Source organism: Dermacentor albipictus, chromosome 5 (genome assembly GCF_038994185.2).
Source record: "Dermacentor albipictus isolate Rhodes 1998 colony chromosome 5, USDA_Dalb.pri_finalv2, whole genome shotgun sequence".
Classification (NCBI taxonomy): Eukaryota; Metazoa; Arthropoda; class Arachnida; order Ixodida; family Ixodidae; genus Dermacentor; species Dermacentor albipictus.
In genome coordinates this window covers 137526621-137540547 of record NC_091825.1, presented here as the reverse complement: position 1 = coordinate 137540547, position 13927 = coordinate 137526621, and the positions used below count along the sequence as shown (strand labels likewise).

The window sequence follows — 13927 nt, the reverse complement described above, 5'->3', positions numbered from 1 at the left end:
ATGCCACGTGCATTTATGTACCGCCGTCAACAGCCGGTCCGCACTGGGTTGAGGTGGGGTCCGGTGGGAGCTTGCAGCACCGGTATCACACGCAGTGTAATAACGATACTTTTCAGTCTTCCTTTTCCCACGTGTTGTTCGCGAGTGGAATAACCTAGATGCATCTATAACCAACACAGTATCGCAGTCTGATTTTGTTAAGTTATTGGAAAATGAAATAAGTAGTTAGGAAAAAAATCATTCTTTTGCACATATAATCGTCGGAACTCCTATTTTCTGAACTATAGCTAAACATTTACCTCCTTTGTTTCTTTCTCTGTATTTTTTATAACATCGTAATAATCTTTATGTACATGTAACCTGAAGTGTACTATTTATGTGAGTTGCTCTTGTTATTCATAATATTATTCTTCTAAAATTGTGCATCGAACCTGTTGGTGTATTTCCCTTTACATGTTTTGATGTTCTTACCGTTCGGTATATAAAACATGCATTGTATGTATAATCATATGCCCACCTGCTATGGTCTCGATATGAGACTGGCAGTATTGTAAATAAATAAGAATAAATAAATAAATGTGAGGGTAACAGAAGTGTACCCATTCATCTTGAAATTCTCTTTTTCTTCTCTCAATTGAAAGTATGAGAGGCAACATTGGCATGCAGCTGAAAGAATGTAGATGCCAACTTAAAATCAGCTGGATCGCCGAAACAGTAAAAACTTTTCAGCCATGGGATCCATCACGGGAGGCCCCACAAACCTCAACGAGCTGGCCCACTCCAAGGCGCGACGTCTCACTTTCCGCGACCATGGAGAACTCCAACGCCGGCCCGCAGCGGTGGAGAATAGAGATCAACCGACCACATATAACGAAATTGCGCAGCACTTTTATCTCGGCAGGAGAGAGTTTCCCCTTCCACACAAGAAGTTAACTAGAGCGCAGGCATTGACCCTCAGATTACTGCAAACAGGCTCATATCCCAGCCCGGCTTTATTCCACAAAATTTATCCCGACACCTATGCCACTAGTTCTTGCAGGCATTGCAATGACTCCGCTAGCCTAGATCATATGCTCTGGCGTTGCCCCTCGTTACGAGGCTCAGAAGAAATCAATGAAGACAAGTGGCTCTCCGCTATCCAGAGCCCTGATGCCGGGGCGCAACTATGGGCTGTCCAAAGGGCCCACGATGCGGCGGTCGGGCAAGGCCTGACTGTCCCAACGTGGGAGCGGCCCGCAGCGCGCTGAGTCGCGTACCTCAGGACCTTATTAAAGTTGTGCATCCATCCATGCGAAATTTCTTTCTCACGAACCCGAGTGAGTACGTTTGTACTGCTACATGCTTCTTTCAATAGACGTACCCCCATGTACTTTTTTTCTTTCGTTAATCTATCTCTACCTTGCGGACCTGTGCGCATGTACCTCGTTCGGCTGAACTACAAAATACGGACGGACGAAACAAGAGGACGTGGTTTCTCGCATTCCTTGCGAGCATTGCGCTAAGTGAAAGGGGCAGGAGGGGGAGGGGGAGAAGAAGGGGGGCACCACCACCCCTTATCTTTCTAGGAGGGGCTCGGTACCTCCTCAGCCGGTGAACTGTAGCCCTGCGGCACCCATTCGACAAGCGCTGGAGTGTGTTGTACTTTCTACGGCATCAATGTTTGTTTTCCTCTGTGGTTTTTTTTTCCCGTATACTTGTGACTAAGAAAAAAAAAAAATGGCTGTGGCTTAGCTAAGGTTAAGCCCAGGATGCGAAGCATACTAGCCTTTATTTTAGTTGTTGAACCACTGTTTAGCCTGGTGAACTGCTGTTGCTTGGCTATATTTGGTTCGGCTAGACGAAGAAACAACTCATGCGTTACTCTGCTTCGCCTTCAAGAGTGGAACGCGAGAGCGTTCCCGTCGACCCGCCAAGGGGTGTAAGACAATGGGCTACGGCGCAGCGACTACGCGCCCCCATTGGACGCGGTGAGCGTCGAGCAACGCAGCGTTCGGCGCGGCAACGAAATGTGCGCCTGAGCAAGCGACGCACGCCTGAGCCTTAGAAACAGCTCGTTTCTAAGGCAACACCGCATTCACTAGAGGCGCTTTTGTACCGCTTTGAAGCATCGTACTCGTGGCTCAGTGGTAGCGTCTCCGTCTCACACTCCGGAGACCCTGGTTCGATTCCCACCCAGCCCATCTTGCAAGAGTTGAGCCAAAGCCACCTAGAAACAAGCGCAGCTGCTTATATACCGCCGCGAGCGACGGCGCGAGTTGGAGCCCCGTTTCTCCTCTGTCGTGACGTCACGGTGTCACGTGGTATGGCGTGGGGTCAAAGGTCATTGAAGGCGACACCGCCGCGCCTGAGGAGCTGGGTTGAGCTCTCGTAATATGCTTCGCATAAAAAGAAAGCCTTTATCCTCTGCCAGGCACCACACTCTAAAGACAGCATAATCTCCCTAACATGGATCCCGGCCCATGCGGGCCCTGTCCACCCACACCTCCCCAATCTCAACGAGGTCACCCACTCCATTGCGCGAGGCCTAGTCAACCGCGCCGGAGTCACTGGAGATGAGTTGGACACCAGGGACAGTCTGACAGCTTATAACGATCTGGTTAAGGCCTTTTACCTTAGTCGCCGAATCTTCCCCCCGGCTCACCCAAAGTTCAGCCGGGCGCAGGCTACCACCCTGCGTCTACTACAAAAAAAACACGTACCCTTCACCCGCCCGCCTCCACCTTATATTTCCGGACGTCTACACTACCCCCAACTGCCGGTGCTGTGGAATTCACCCGGCTACGCTTCCGCATATGCTATGGGAGTGCCCAGCACAGTACACCCAGACTAACACCACGACTCTCTCGTCGAGGTTGCATGAGGCTCTGCGGAGCTCCGCCCTCGACGACCAAACCTGGGCGACCCAGCACGCCCGCGAGGCGGCGGCGAGGCAAGCCCTCGACGTCCCTTCGTGGGAGGCTTAGGCCCGGCCATCATAAAGTGCTGGTTCTACAATAAAAGTTTATTCCTCCTCCTCCTCCTCGCGTATCCTTGTTCTTCGTACTCTATACATAGAGAGGGGTTCGACTTTGGCATTCTTGACGCCATGAGGTAGCGTACGAGGGTTTGTTGGCTAGTTGTCTGGCTCTTCAGCTCGCGTGCTATACGTGACTTCTGCGGTTAAAAGGGTGTTCCACGTCCGCAGCGATGGCCACGAGCAGCGCTCGCTAAAAATCACAGGGTTAGACATTGCACACACGTGCACAACTACCCAAGAAAGTGGTGGGGAGGATGACCGCCACGTTAGGTTAATGGGTAAAGAGTCTCACCCGTTAAAGCGAAAGACGTGGGTTCAGTCTCCACCTGCGACGAGATATATTTTCTTTCGCATTCACGTCCCGTTGCCTTATTATTTCTACGTTTAAGTTAAAAAAAACAAATAACTTCCCCTGTGGTCTCTCTAGCTTCAGTGACTGTTCACACAGTTGTGACTAACAAAAATAAAACCCGCCGGATCTCTCATTATGCAGAGAGAGTAGCCAGCATCCTCTCCACCCCCCCCCCCCCCCCTCCGTCTTCGGGGCTTTCGACGAACCAGTGTTCTACCGACGTCCCACTCAAAATGACCTGGAAGAGTCTACAAAGGTTGCGCCTAATGTTCTGATAGCTCAATATGGAGAGCTGACAAGATTAGAAAATATGCAAAGTTCACTCACGCTCAAGCAAGACTTCGGGCTTCGTCCAAGTGTTCCACGCCTCGTGAAAGGTGAGTGCTGGCAGCGGGACACGGCGTACATCGATTGGTGACACGCCACAGCCATTCAGCATACAGCCGCGGCGCCATGCAGTCTTTGGAATCGCTTCGTCGTGGTTCCCCACGAAACCACGCGTTTCTAGCAGAAAGACTGCGAAAGCACAGCCTGTGGATCTGCCGCAAGCTTACGCGACTAACGGTGTCGTCCTGGGCCTTTCAAATATATGCAAGCCGCGTTCTCGCTTTCTCTAATTTGGCACGCATACTGGAGCTCCGCGCTTACGCAAGATGAACCGCGAATCTATCATCAACGTGCATACGTCACACCCTCCGTGTCAAAGTGCCGCGCTTGAAGGCGCATGTTTTGCAATGCACAGCTCACTTAAGATGTTGCTTCTGTGAAAGGTGAAAGTCGTCGCCTCTTTCTCTCTCCCCTTTCTTCATCTTTGTTTTATTCTTTTCCGCAATGAGCGCTCCACGTGAAGCGGGACAAGCAAATGAATTCATTGGCTTGCTTTTTAACGAGGCTAAGAAAAACGCGTCGACTTGATAAAGAAAGCGAAAGACGAAGAGGTGTGCCAAGAAATAAAAATAAAAGCAAGAATCAGCCCTATTCTCCTTCCTAGAACGACCTCCCATAACACTCCCCACTTTCTTTTTTTGCTTGCGCTATCGAAATATGAACGATGTCAAACGAGGCCAAACACACTGTTTTGTCGACAAACGTATACTCATTTTGCATTGCTTCCATGCTGGCGAATATTGTAGACCTTCAACTTGAAGTATATATTCCGGACACTATTCGATTTCGATTGCAGAGTGAAGTTCTACGACCGAGCAGTCGAGAGACTGTTCAGACGGCCGAAGCTGGGGCTCAAATTTCGGCAACACAGGCACCCAGTCGCTCCCGTGACAGATCCATCACGCTGAGTACGAATGGCACAACGCATTGACGTAAACGACGTACTGCTAATGAACGAGAAGATAAAAGGCACAGCCTTGCACTGCCTTGGGAAATGCGAATTTGCTGTCCTTTCTTGAAGTGTACACAAAAGACCCCCTGCAGACAAGTTTCTCAGTGAGACAGCGCTGTTCTGTGGGGTGATTTCACAAGCACCATCCGTTCTTCAGCCGGAACGACTCGGTTTTCAAACGATTTTTGCCATTTGCGCTGTCGCAGCTGGATTTACTTACGCCTGCCCACGCACCTTCATCGGGGACAGCCGAGACCCAGCAAAGGAGGATACAGGTAACGCAGTTATTTATTCCTAATAAATGAGAAGATAAAAGAAATGCCACCGTCTGTCACGTATCCGGAAGTATCATATGTCTAACACCGAGATGCTCGTTACAGGAATACGATATCCTCTAATTTAATCGCTAACCTTGATTGGTGGGCTTAGCGACTAGAGGTGACTCCGGGAACTGAACTGCGATCCGACGTCGTCACAGTTCACCGACGATTTTGGGCGAGAGCTTTCGAGCTCCACGAGAGTTTGGCTGTAAAACGTCTGGCGAGGCCTTAGAGCAAATTACGCTTAACGGTATTGAAAACAAGTGTTAAGTAAGTATAATGTGTTATGTATGTTTGACCAAAGCTCTACCAGTACCGTGAATGCTGTAGCTGTAGCAAACTCGCTATTAACCGAGCGAAGCTGGATTCTCACCAAGGTAAGCTTTGTTTTCATTTTACTTTTTTATCTCTCCTGACGTGCCCACGCGTCTGTAGATTGCAACTTTTCAAGGTGATACAATAACTTTCGGGATTGATGTCTGTACTAAACATATATCCTCAAATTACCCCGTGTTTAGAGTATGTCTTGCGGGTAACGAGTTTGAAATATCTATTGTAAGCAATTAAAAAAGAGAAAATTGCCGAGCAGGCTGTATCGGGTACGCAGCCATATTGGGGTAAGTGAAACGACTTGTGGGTGGCGCTGATGGTGAATGGGCACCGGGGTACAGAGATCAAATAACGTAACCAAATGCACAAGTGACATGTGTTCACTCATTGTAAAGCTTACATGCTCTACTTGTGATACAGCTAGCTTATGGTGTACTCTTGTGATCGTGCCCGCTCACTATTCCTAGTGGGCCCGCCATGGTCAAAAATGGCGGGCGGGAATCGGCATACCAGGCTTCTGCCTTGATGCCTGGGTCTCTTCACGCCATATCTCGACCCTACATGTCGAACGAGGGATTGCCATAGACGATAAAATCGTCAAATTTCTGCAACAAATTGCACACTTGTAAGCCTTATAACTCCCTATGAGCACCGATTTGAGTTTGATGGATTATACTCACTGTGGCAGAGGGAACAACCTCAAACGTGATCACTCCTGCTCGGATCAACGAATGTACTGCCGGGCTACGCCGTTTCAACGCCGAGCAAAACGCTAAATGTAACTCCGATTGCGTCATGCTTGGCGCGACAACAGTACCATGCACCTGTGTACGCGACCCATGCATGAACTAGTAACGCCTTCCTTCCTCTATACAACGATATTAAAATAAGGCTCTTGAGTAGTACGGTTACAAAGATAAAAGCGATAATAGTATTACTTGTGTTTGAAACGTGGTATTAGCAAGCGACCTAGTATGTTGACCGAACTGAAAAACGTTTCACGTAAATAAAAAAAAAGGAAAGTCGCCTTACAGCGATGTATGGTTATTCCGTTTCACTTGTGGATATGAAAAGAAAAAAAGAAAGAATTAAGAGTAAATAGTAAAGCGAGCAGCATCAAAGCGAATAAACGTAAGTTCACCATTATAAAACAAAGACAGTTTTACAAGGTTTACAAACGTGGCGCCGCCACATTGGATCGCTGGCTTCTGAATTTAGAAGCGACTGGGCAGGCGCTGTGAAAATAAAGAAGGCTGTGGTTTTGCATTTTAAATATGGGTGTTGTTCAGTGCTTAATGACCAGTTCTGTCCAGTATTCATCCGATATGTGTTTCGAAATCGGTGAAGGGTAATGGCGATGTGGATTCGCACGAACAGCGTTGCACAAAAGGGTTGGACAAGGAAGGACACATAAGGGCAGCACTAGCGCTGAATTTCAGCGAATAAATAAGTAAATGCTTAGTAGAAGCTTCTTGCGAGGCCCAGAAGCTTGCTACTCTGATCATGACTATGTCCCTGATGGCTTGTCAATGAACCCGAAAGGGAGAACAGTAGATGTGAAACTTCCTCATAGACTGACAAAAAAAAGAAAAAATATCATCTATAGGGGTGTCAAGAAATTTTCGGCTTGGCGACAAATTCGTGCATCGCTGATCACTGCTGCAAAGGGAGGCTAATTTTATCAAGCTTTGTTAATAACATCCGAAGCTAAGAACCCAGCCGAGGCTGAGCCACCGGTCTAATTTGTTATTCACAAAATTTACCGAGGCTGCGTTGGTACTCAAGTGTCTATGCTCCGCCTAAACCAACTCCGTGCAGGGAGTCGAGCGTTATGGGTCACGTCAACTAAGCAGAAAAGAGAACCAGAAGGACTCCTCCATTGTCCACCTCTGATCGCACTCCTCACGTTGCCGACTGAATTGAAGCTTCACGGAAGTATTAGTAGCTTACAATGGGAGAGCCCTTCACTCTTCTCTAGAACATATGATGTCAGCTCTTGTTACTGATTGACCGGGCCTTCACTGCGACGGACATGAGACGGACACAGAATGGAGGAAGAGGTCAAGAAAGTTGGCAACCAAAGTACTGGGTAATTAAGAGTATAAATAAGCAACCAGGAGTCACCAAAAGATAGTTAGAGAGACAGTGAATTGGATGCAAAGAATGGAAACAAAGAAGAACTTGTTGATTTACAATAATGGAAATAAATAAATTAGAAGGGAGAATCTGTATGATAACATAAAGGGCAGTGCCTTGCTCTTTGGTGCTCTAGCTGGTTGCCTAAGGACAAAAACACATTGGAGCAAATACTCGTAACAAGATGAGGCATGCATATGCTGCAGCAAACATCCGGATACCCCTCGTAGATAACGCGCACCTTTCAGAAGCGCTTGGATTTAAATTATACGGAAGCATCAACCGGTCAGCTTGAACCCCAGGTGGTCGAAATTTTCTGAGTCCTCCACTACGGCGTGTGTCATAATCAGAAAGTGGTTTTGGCACGTAAAAACCCCATAATAAAAAAAAATAAATGGGTTCGCCCATATAAGCTCATACGCCGACCATGACGATGATTTAATAGCATCCCCGTTGAAATGGGGCAGTGACAAGTAGTCACCTATCGTCTGCTTGAAATGATCAGGTACCCGCCGTGGTTGCTCAGAGGCTTTGGTGTTGCGCTGCTAAGCCCGAGGTCACTGGATCGAATCCCGGCCACGGCGGCCGCATTTTGATGGGGGCGAAATGCGAAAACACCCATGGAACTTAGATTTAGATGCACGTTAACAAACCCCAGGTGGTCGAAATTTCCGGAGTCCTCCTCTACGGCGTGCGTCATAATCAGAAAGGGGTTTTGGCACGTAAAAACCCATAATTAAAAAAAATTAGGTATGCTATACATGCTTTCATTCTAGCATTTTCTATACATCTCCTTAATCTTTTTTCTGCTCCTCAAGACTTCTCTATTTACTTTGTACCGCTGCTTATGCCTGTAACAAATACGGTCATATCAATGTCATCCCTGCTTTTTTTTTTCACCAGTATACTCTAAACGTCTCTTGCTTTTCTCGACTGCAGTCGAGATAGGCAATAAGGCGGGTGCCTGATCATTTCAAGCAGACTATAGGTGACTATTTGTCACTGCCCCATTTCAAAGGGGATGCTATTAAATCATCGTCATGATCGGCGTATGAGCTTATATGGGCGAACCCATTTATTTTTTTTATTATGGGGTTTTTACGTGCCAAAAGCACTTTCTGATTATGACGCGCGCCGTAGTGGGGGACTCCCGAAATTTCGACCACCTGGGGTTCTTTACCGTGCACCTAAATCTAAGTTCACGGGTGTTTTCGCATTTCGCCGCCATCGAAATGCAGCCGCCGTGGCCGGGATTCGGTCCCGGGACGGAAATTTCGACCACCTGAGCAACCACGGCGGGTTTATATGGGTAAATCCACAGTCGCGCGATGTCTTGTCCTGTCGTCTCCCTTGTGTACGTTGTTATGCGCTAAACAAATTATTCCTACATGAACTCTGTCTCATAGATTTCCTCCTCCTCCTCGCCCTCCTTCATTTTAGATTACCCTTCTTTTGCAGGAAGCCAAAGCGCCGGCGGGTTGATCACGCAACATGGTTATTAAGAGAGCATCGCTACCTAACGTGTTCTCGGTGACGCCCCTGCGCCGCGATTCCTGCAGGGGCAATGACTCGTCCCTGGAAACTCAGCGTGTGTTACCCACCTGCGAAGGAGAGGTGAAGGCCGTCCAAGCGCTAGAAGCGTCGGTGTAGTGCGAGGTCGGCTGACCAGTGCTACGATTACAAACGAAAGACTCGTGCTACACTTCGGAGGGCGCCTACTTTCCCTTTAGTCCACTATGGGCGCGCAATGCGCGGGACTTTCGAAAGTGATTTGTAGACTCTCCGCTTATTAGCCAAGACAAAATGATAGGGAGCGGCGTATTTGCTTAGCGATGGAATGCAAAAGCAACACAAGATCAGTTAAGACTGATGAAACTGATGACGAAACTTTTCTCTTCTTTTAAAGCGAATCTTTCCAGGTGGACCCTCCCGAAATTTGCTAACCGCAGCTGCCGCATGCAGGAATAGCTCACCTACCAGACAGTTGATTACAGTAGCAAGCTGGACGAGCTGCAAGCGGTCTGTATTTAAAAAAAAAAAGGCGATTGAAACGAGGAAAGTCGAAAGAAGGGAGACAGGATACACGGGCATATACTAAAACTGAGCTTTTACTGAAAAATCTGAAGGTTCACGGTGCACTCAAATGAAAGGAAGCACAGAGTGTACGTTCGAAGCCGGTAACTTTCCTTGCGTGTGCTCGTGATGAGAAAAAAAGAATTGTATGAGCCGTACTCGTCAATAGATGAACGACATAACTAATGGCAGGTACTGAAGCTCTGACTTGCACGGTTTCAAGAATCACTGCTTCGAAATAAATGAACTGTACCTTTTCATATTGGCGGGGCGTGTACACGTAAGCGCTCGTTTTAAGCGCCTTTTCTTTAAAGATGGACACAGGATAGCACTTTTACAACAAATCGGCTTATAAGCTTCGGCTTATAACTACCCCTACAGATGTGCATGTGACCAGCTCTGTTCTTTACGGATTTATGCGATGAAACAACAAACGGTACTTAAATATATTCAATGCAACAGACATACGCCTTCACTTATTACTTCGCTTGCCACTTTATTAAAGCGAAGCTTTCCGTGCTTTCTCTTCCGGGGTTTCCACGCCTTCTTTCCCGACTCTGGAGGGGAAGGCGAGCATCACGACGGTTGATGGCGGCGTATACGTCATCGTTGCCGACAGAAGCAGGCTGCAGCGGCTTAGGGCTTCAGTTCGGGAACTCGCAGGGAGTGCTAGATCTCTTGGTGAACGGTGTCAGAAACGGAGGCCACCTGAGGCTGCAACGCTGGGGACGTCTTTCGTATAGCTGCTCGTGCATAACTGATCTAATGGCCTACCGCACATCGCCAGAGCGGAGTGCCTAGACTTTAGTGCAATCTGACATCGAGCGGCGGTTATATTGCCTAGTGCTGATTTCCAGCGTCTTCTCAGCTGCCGTGGCTTCTGACGGAAATTACGCCCTGGTCATGGGTGGCTGGCGCATCATACTGGCGTAAAGTTCTTGCTTCACACCATGCATGAGAGCACGAATTTTCTGCTCGTCTGAAGTATTCGGGATGGCGTGGCGGAAAATACGTGTCATTCTTTCCTTGAAGACTGCAATGTTCCCATTAGACAGCAGCGCTAGGGAATTTGGCAGAACCTCGGCTTTTTCCCTTAAGACGACGCTGGTGAAAGCCTTTAGGAAGCTGCTGCAAAACGGATGCCGCTTTGCTATTGACTGTGGGCTCTCGATTCTTGAACCAAGTTATGTTGGCGTCTTCTATGGAGAAATACACTTTTTAAAAATTAAATTATGGAGTTTTAAGTGCCAAAACTACGGTATGATTCTGAGGCACATCGTAGTTAGTGGGGGGCTCCGAATTAATTTTGACCACCGGGGGTTCTTTACCACGCACTCAATGCGCGAAATGCACCCAATATGGAGCAGCTTTTCTTCGTAGTCCCAGTTGTTGAATGTAAATACTCTTTTGAATGTGTCTAGCCATGTTTCGGGGTCGTAGGGCGAAGATGTGGGGCTCTCTAGGTTGTTGCTTGTTACGGTACGATCAATGCAGTGACAACGTGGAGCTGTCATGGATGTTGAATTTACCCTAGCCCTGCTGGCCTTGTGGGACAGCGGTCCGTACACCTTGGCGACAATGATTTTCGCATGAGACAAGTTCGCCTGTCCGAGGCAACAATGGTGTTGTCTTCACAGTTACGTTCTCTGTTTGCCGTGAGTGTCCGGTACATGAACTAAAGAGTTGCTCCACTAGACGTCGCGTTGTAGCGGCGGTGTAGAGTCAACCGCGGCCAAAAGTACGAGTTCCCTCATTACTGGCTGAACTTGCTCCTCGAAAGGCAGGCAACACTCAAGGCACAACAGCAGCGACGAGCGTAGTCGTCTGTTAATACATGTCTCAATGGAGTAATCGATCGTGCTCGCGTACATCTGAGATTGTGCAGCCCTATTTGTGACACGTGTGCGATCTGGCCATACACATATTCTTTTCTATATAATTGGCTACGATGTTCAACAAATTTTGGATAGACGGGTCTCGCGCCAAGCGACAATTGACTTTATAACTGCGATAACTCGGTGACAATGAACGCTTCGGGAAGTAAAACAACGGCTCATGGCAATATATCCGGATGGATATATAAACTATCACCATATGACCCCTTGGAAACAGTATGTGCCCTAGGCAGGCTTGTTCGCCCGACTTCTGTAATATTATGTAGAGAAAGACAAGAAGACGTGCATACCGAATGTCTATACCACCTCTGCATGCCTTCAGGCTGAAGACAGCGAAGAGTCCTCATCCGCCGCTACTGGTAGACTCGGCAGCCAGCAGAACTCGGCCAAGGCCAACCCACCGAAGCGCGGAAAGTGGGCCGGCAAGGCGGACTTCGTTTTCAGCTGCATCAGCTACGCCGTGGGATTGGGCAACGTTTGGCGATTCCCGTACCTCTGCTTTGAGAACGGAGGCGGTGAGAGTCCTTGCTCTATGCAATGTGCGTTTTTACCATGATGACAGCCCCTCTCTCTCTCTCTCTCTCTCTCAAATTTTGAATACTACGTGCCCCACCATGCTACCGGAAGATTTACATACTACATTTTATATTCAAGGTGGTGATTTGGACAAGTCGGTTATTCGTACTGAACTTGTTTTAGCGCTGACGGACACGGACACAATGAAGGGTCACGGGACACGCAAAGCGCTTCGTGTGTCCTGTACCCATTCTTGTGTGATTGTCTGCCAGCGCTAAAGCAACTTCATTACATATTTTTTTTCAATATCTTCCCGAGGCACTTTGTACGGGAACATGTATTCCGTCTTTATCAAAATTTACTCATAGACGATTACGTGAAAAAATCACGCCAGATATGACAACAGATACACGCGGAACTGTACGGAAGTGCTTTAATTAAATTCTTGCCGTCAGTTTTCCAGATAATTGACACAAACTTGATCTCGCTCCGCGTAAAACGTGTAATTTATTATAAGGTCTTAAAAATGTACATCGCTACCGATCACAGCAGCGCCGCTCCCTTGAGTTTTCAGCCACCCCATCCAGATCAGTGTCCTATTCTAACTGACTGACAGCAGTTGGGCTAGCTATCCTATTGGCTTCCCAGACTGAATTGAATTCTGGGGCTTTACGTGCCAAAATCCCGATTTGCTTATGAGGCATGCCGTAGTGGGATATAGTGGTGTGGGATAGACGATAGACCATCCGGATTAGTTTTGACCACCAGGGGATCGTTAACGTGCCCCCTATGCACGGGACACGGGCATTCTTGCATTTCGCCCCCACCGAAATGCGGCCGCCACGGCCGGGATTTGATCTCGCGACCTCGTGCTTAACAAAGCAACAACATAGCCGCAAGACACCGCGGCGGGTAAACGCCCTCAGATGACACGAGAACCCAGGGTGCAGCGTTAACGTGCTAATTTATCACGTGGTGTTCCATATCTTCATCTCCATCTTTAGGCAAATGAATGCGGGTTTTACGATCATAAACACGAGGAAACGGCTGCCTTGTCCACGTGCATGAAGATGCCGATTTCAACTTCTAACCGAAACACACACACACACACACACACACACACACACACACACACACACACACACACACACACACACACACACACACATATATATATATATATATATATATATATATATATATATATATATATATATATATATATATATATATATATATATATATATATATATATAAAGAACTTGAGTGGTGCTACAAGGTAAACAGAACAAGTGAGTGAGTGAGTGAGTGAGTGAAACAACTTTATTTTGTCCACTAGAGACGTAAGCAAACGCCACGCCACCTGGCTAGGCCCACTCGGGGACCATCAGGTGGAACCTGACGGCCCTGTCGGGAGCCCTCTGGACTGCCAGGGTTTGAGAGGTCTGATCCTGGGCCCTAATCAGCTTCTTCATTTCCTCTTGAGTGAGAGGAGGACCGGCAGAGGCGCAGCCCCACAGGACATGTTCGAAGTCCGCATAGTCACCACACAGAGGGCAATCCGGGCTTGGGAACCGTTCGGGGTACATTGTGTGTAGCGCTGCGGGGCTCGGGTAAGTGCTTGTTTGCAGTAGTCTGAGAGTGACTGCCTGGGCCCTGCACAGCGAGGAGTGCGGCGAAGGTAGGACTCTTCTTGACAGATAATTGTATTTGCAGATTTCGTTGTACGAGCAGAGAGGCTCGGGTCGCCCAGGAGAGGACGCGTTGCCCAGCGCACGGTCAGTCAAACCTCGTGCAGCCGAGTGCGCCTCCTCGTTGGGGTTGATCAAGGCACCCTCAATGGTCCCAAGGTGCGCAGGGAACCAGGCCAAAGAGTGATGTTTCATGTCTTTGGCACTTTGGATGATACGTAGGGCCTGGGGAGCCACCATTCCCATCTGAAAGGCCCTG

The 13927-nt window shown here is 48.1% G+C and overlaps 1 protein-coding gene across 1 annotated transcript in view; it reads left to right on the top strand.

The window, feature by feature from the left end:
- Positions 1-3678: 3678 nt before the first annotated feature.
- LOC135909303 (sodium- and chloride-dependent GABA transporter 1-like) overlaps positions 3679-13927 on the top strand; it is a 42321-nt gene continuing 32072 nt past the window's right edge. Inside the window, exons 1-3 of the mRNA XM_065441242.1 lie at positions 3679-3745; positions 4914-4982; positions 11728-11976. Coding sequence (XP_065297314.1) covers positions 3679-3745; positions 4914-4982; positions 11728-11976 — 385 coding nt within the window. The remainder of the gene's footprint in view (positions 3746-4913; positions 4983-11727; positions 11977-13927) is intronic.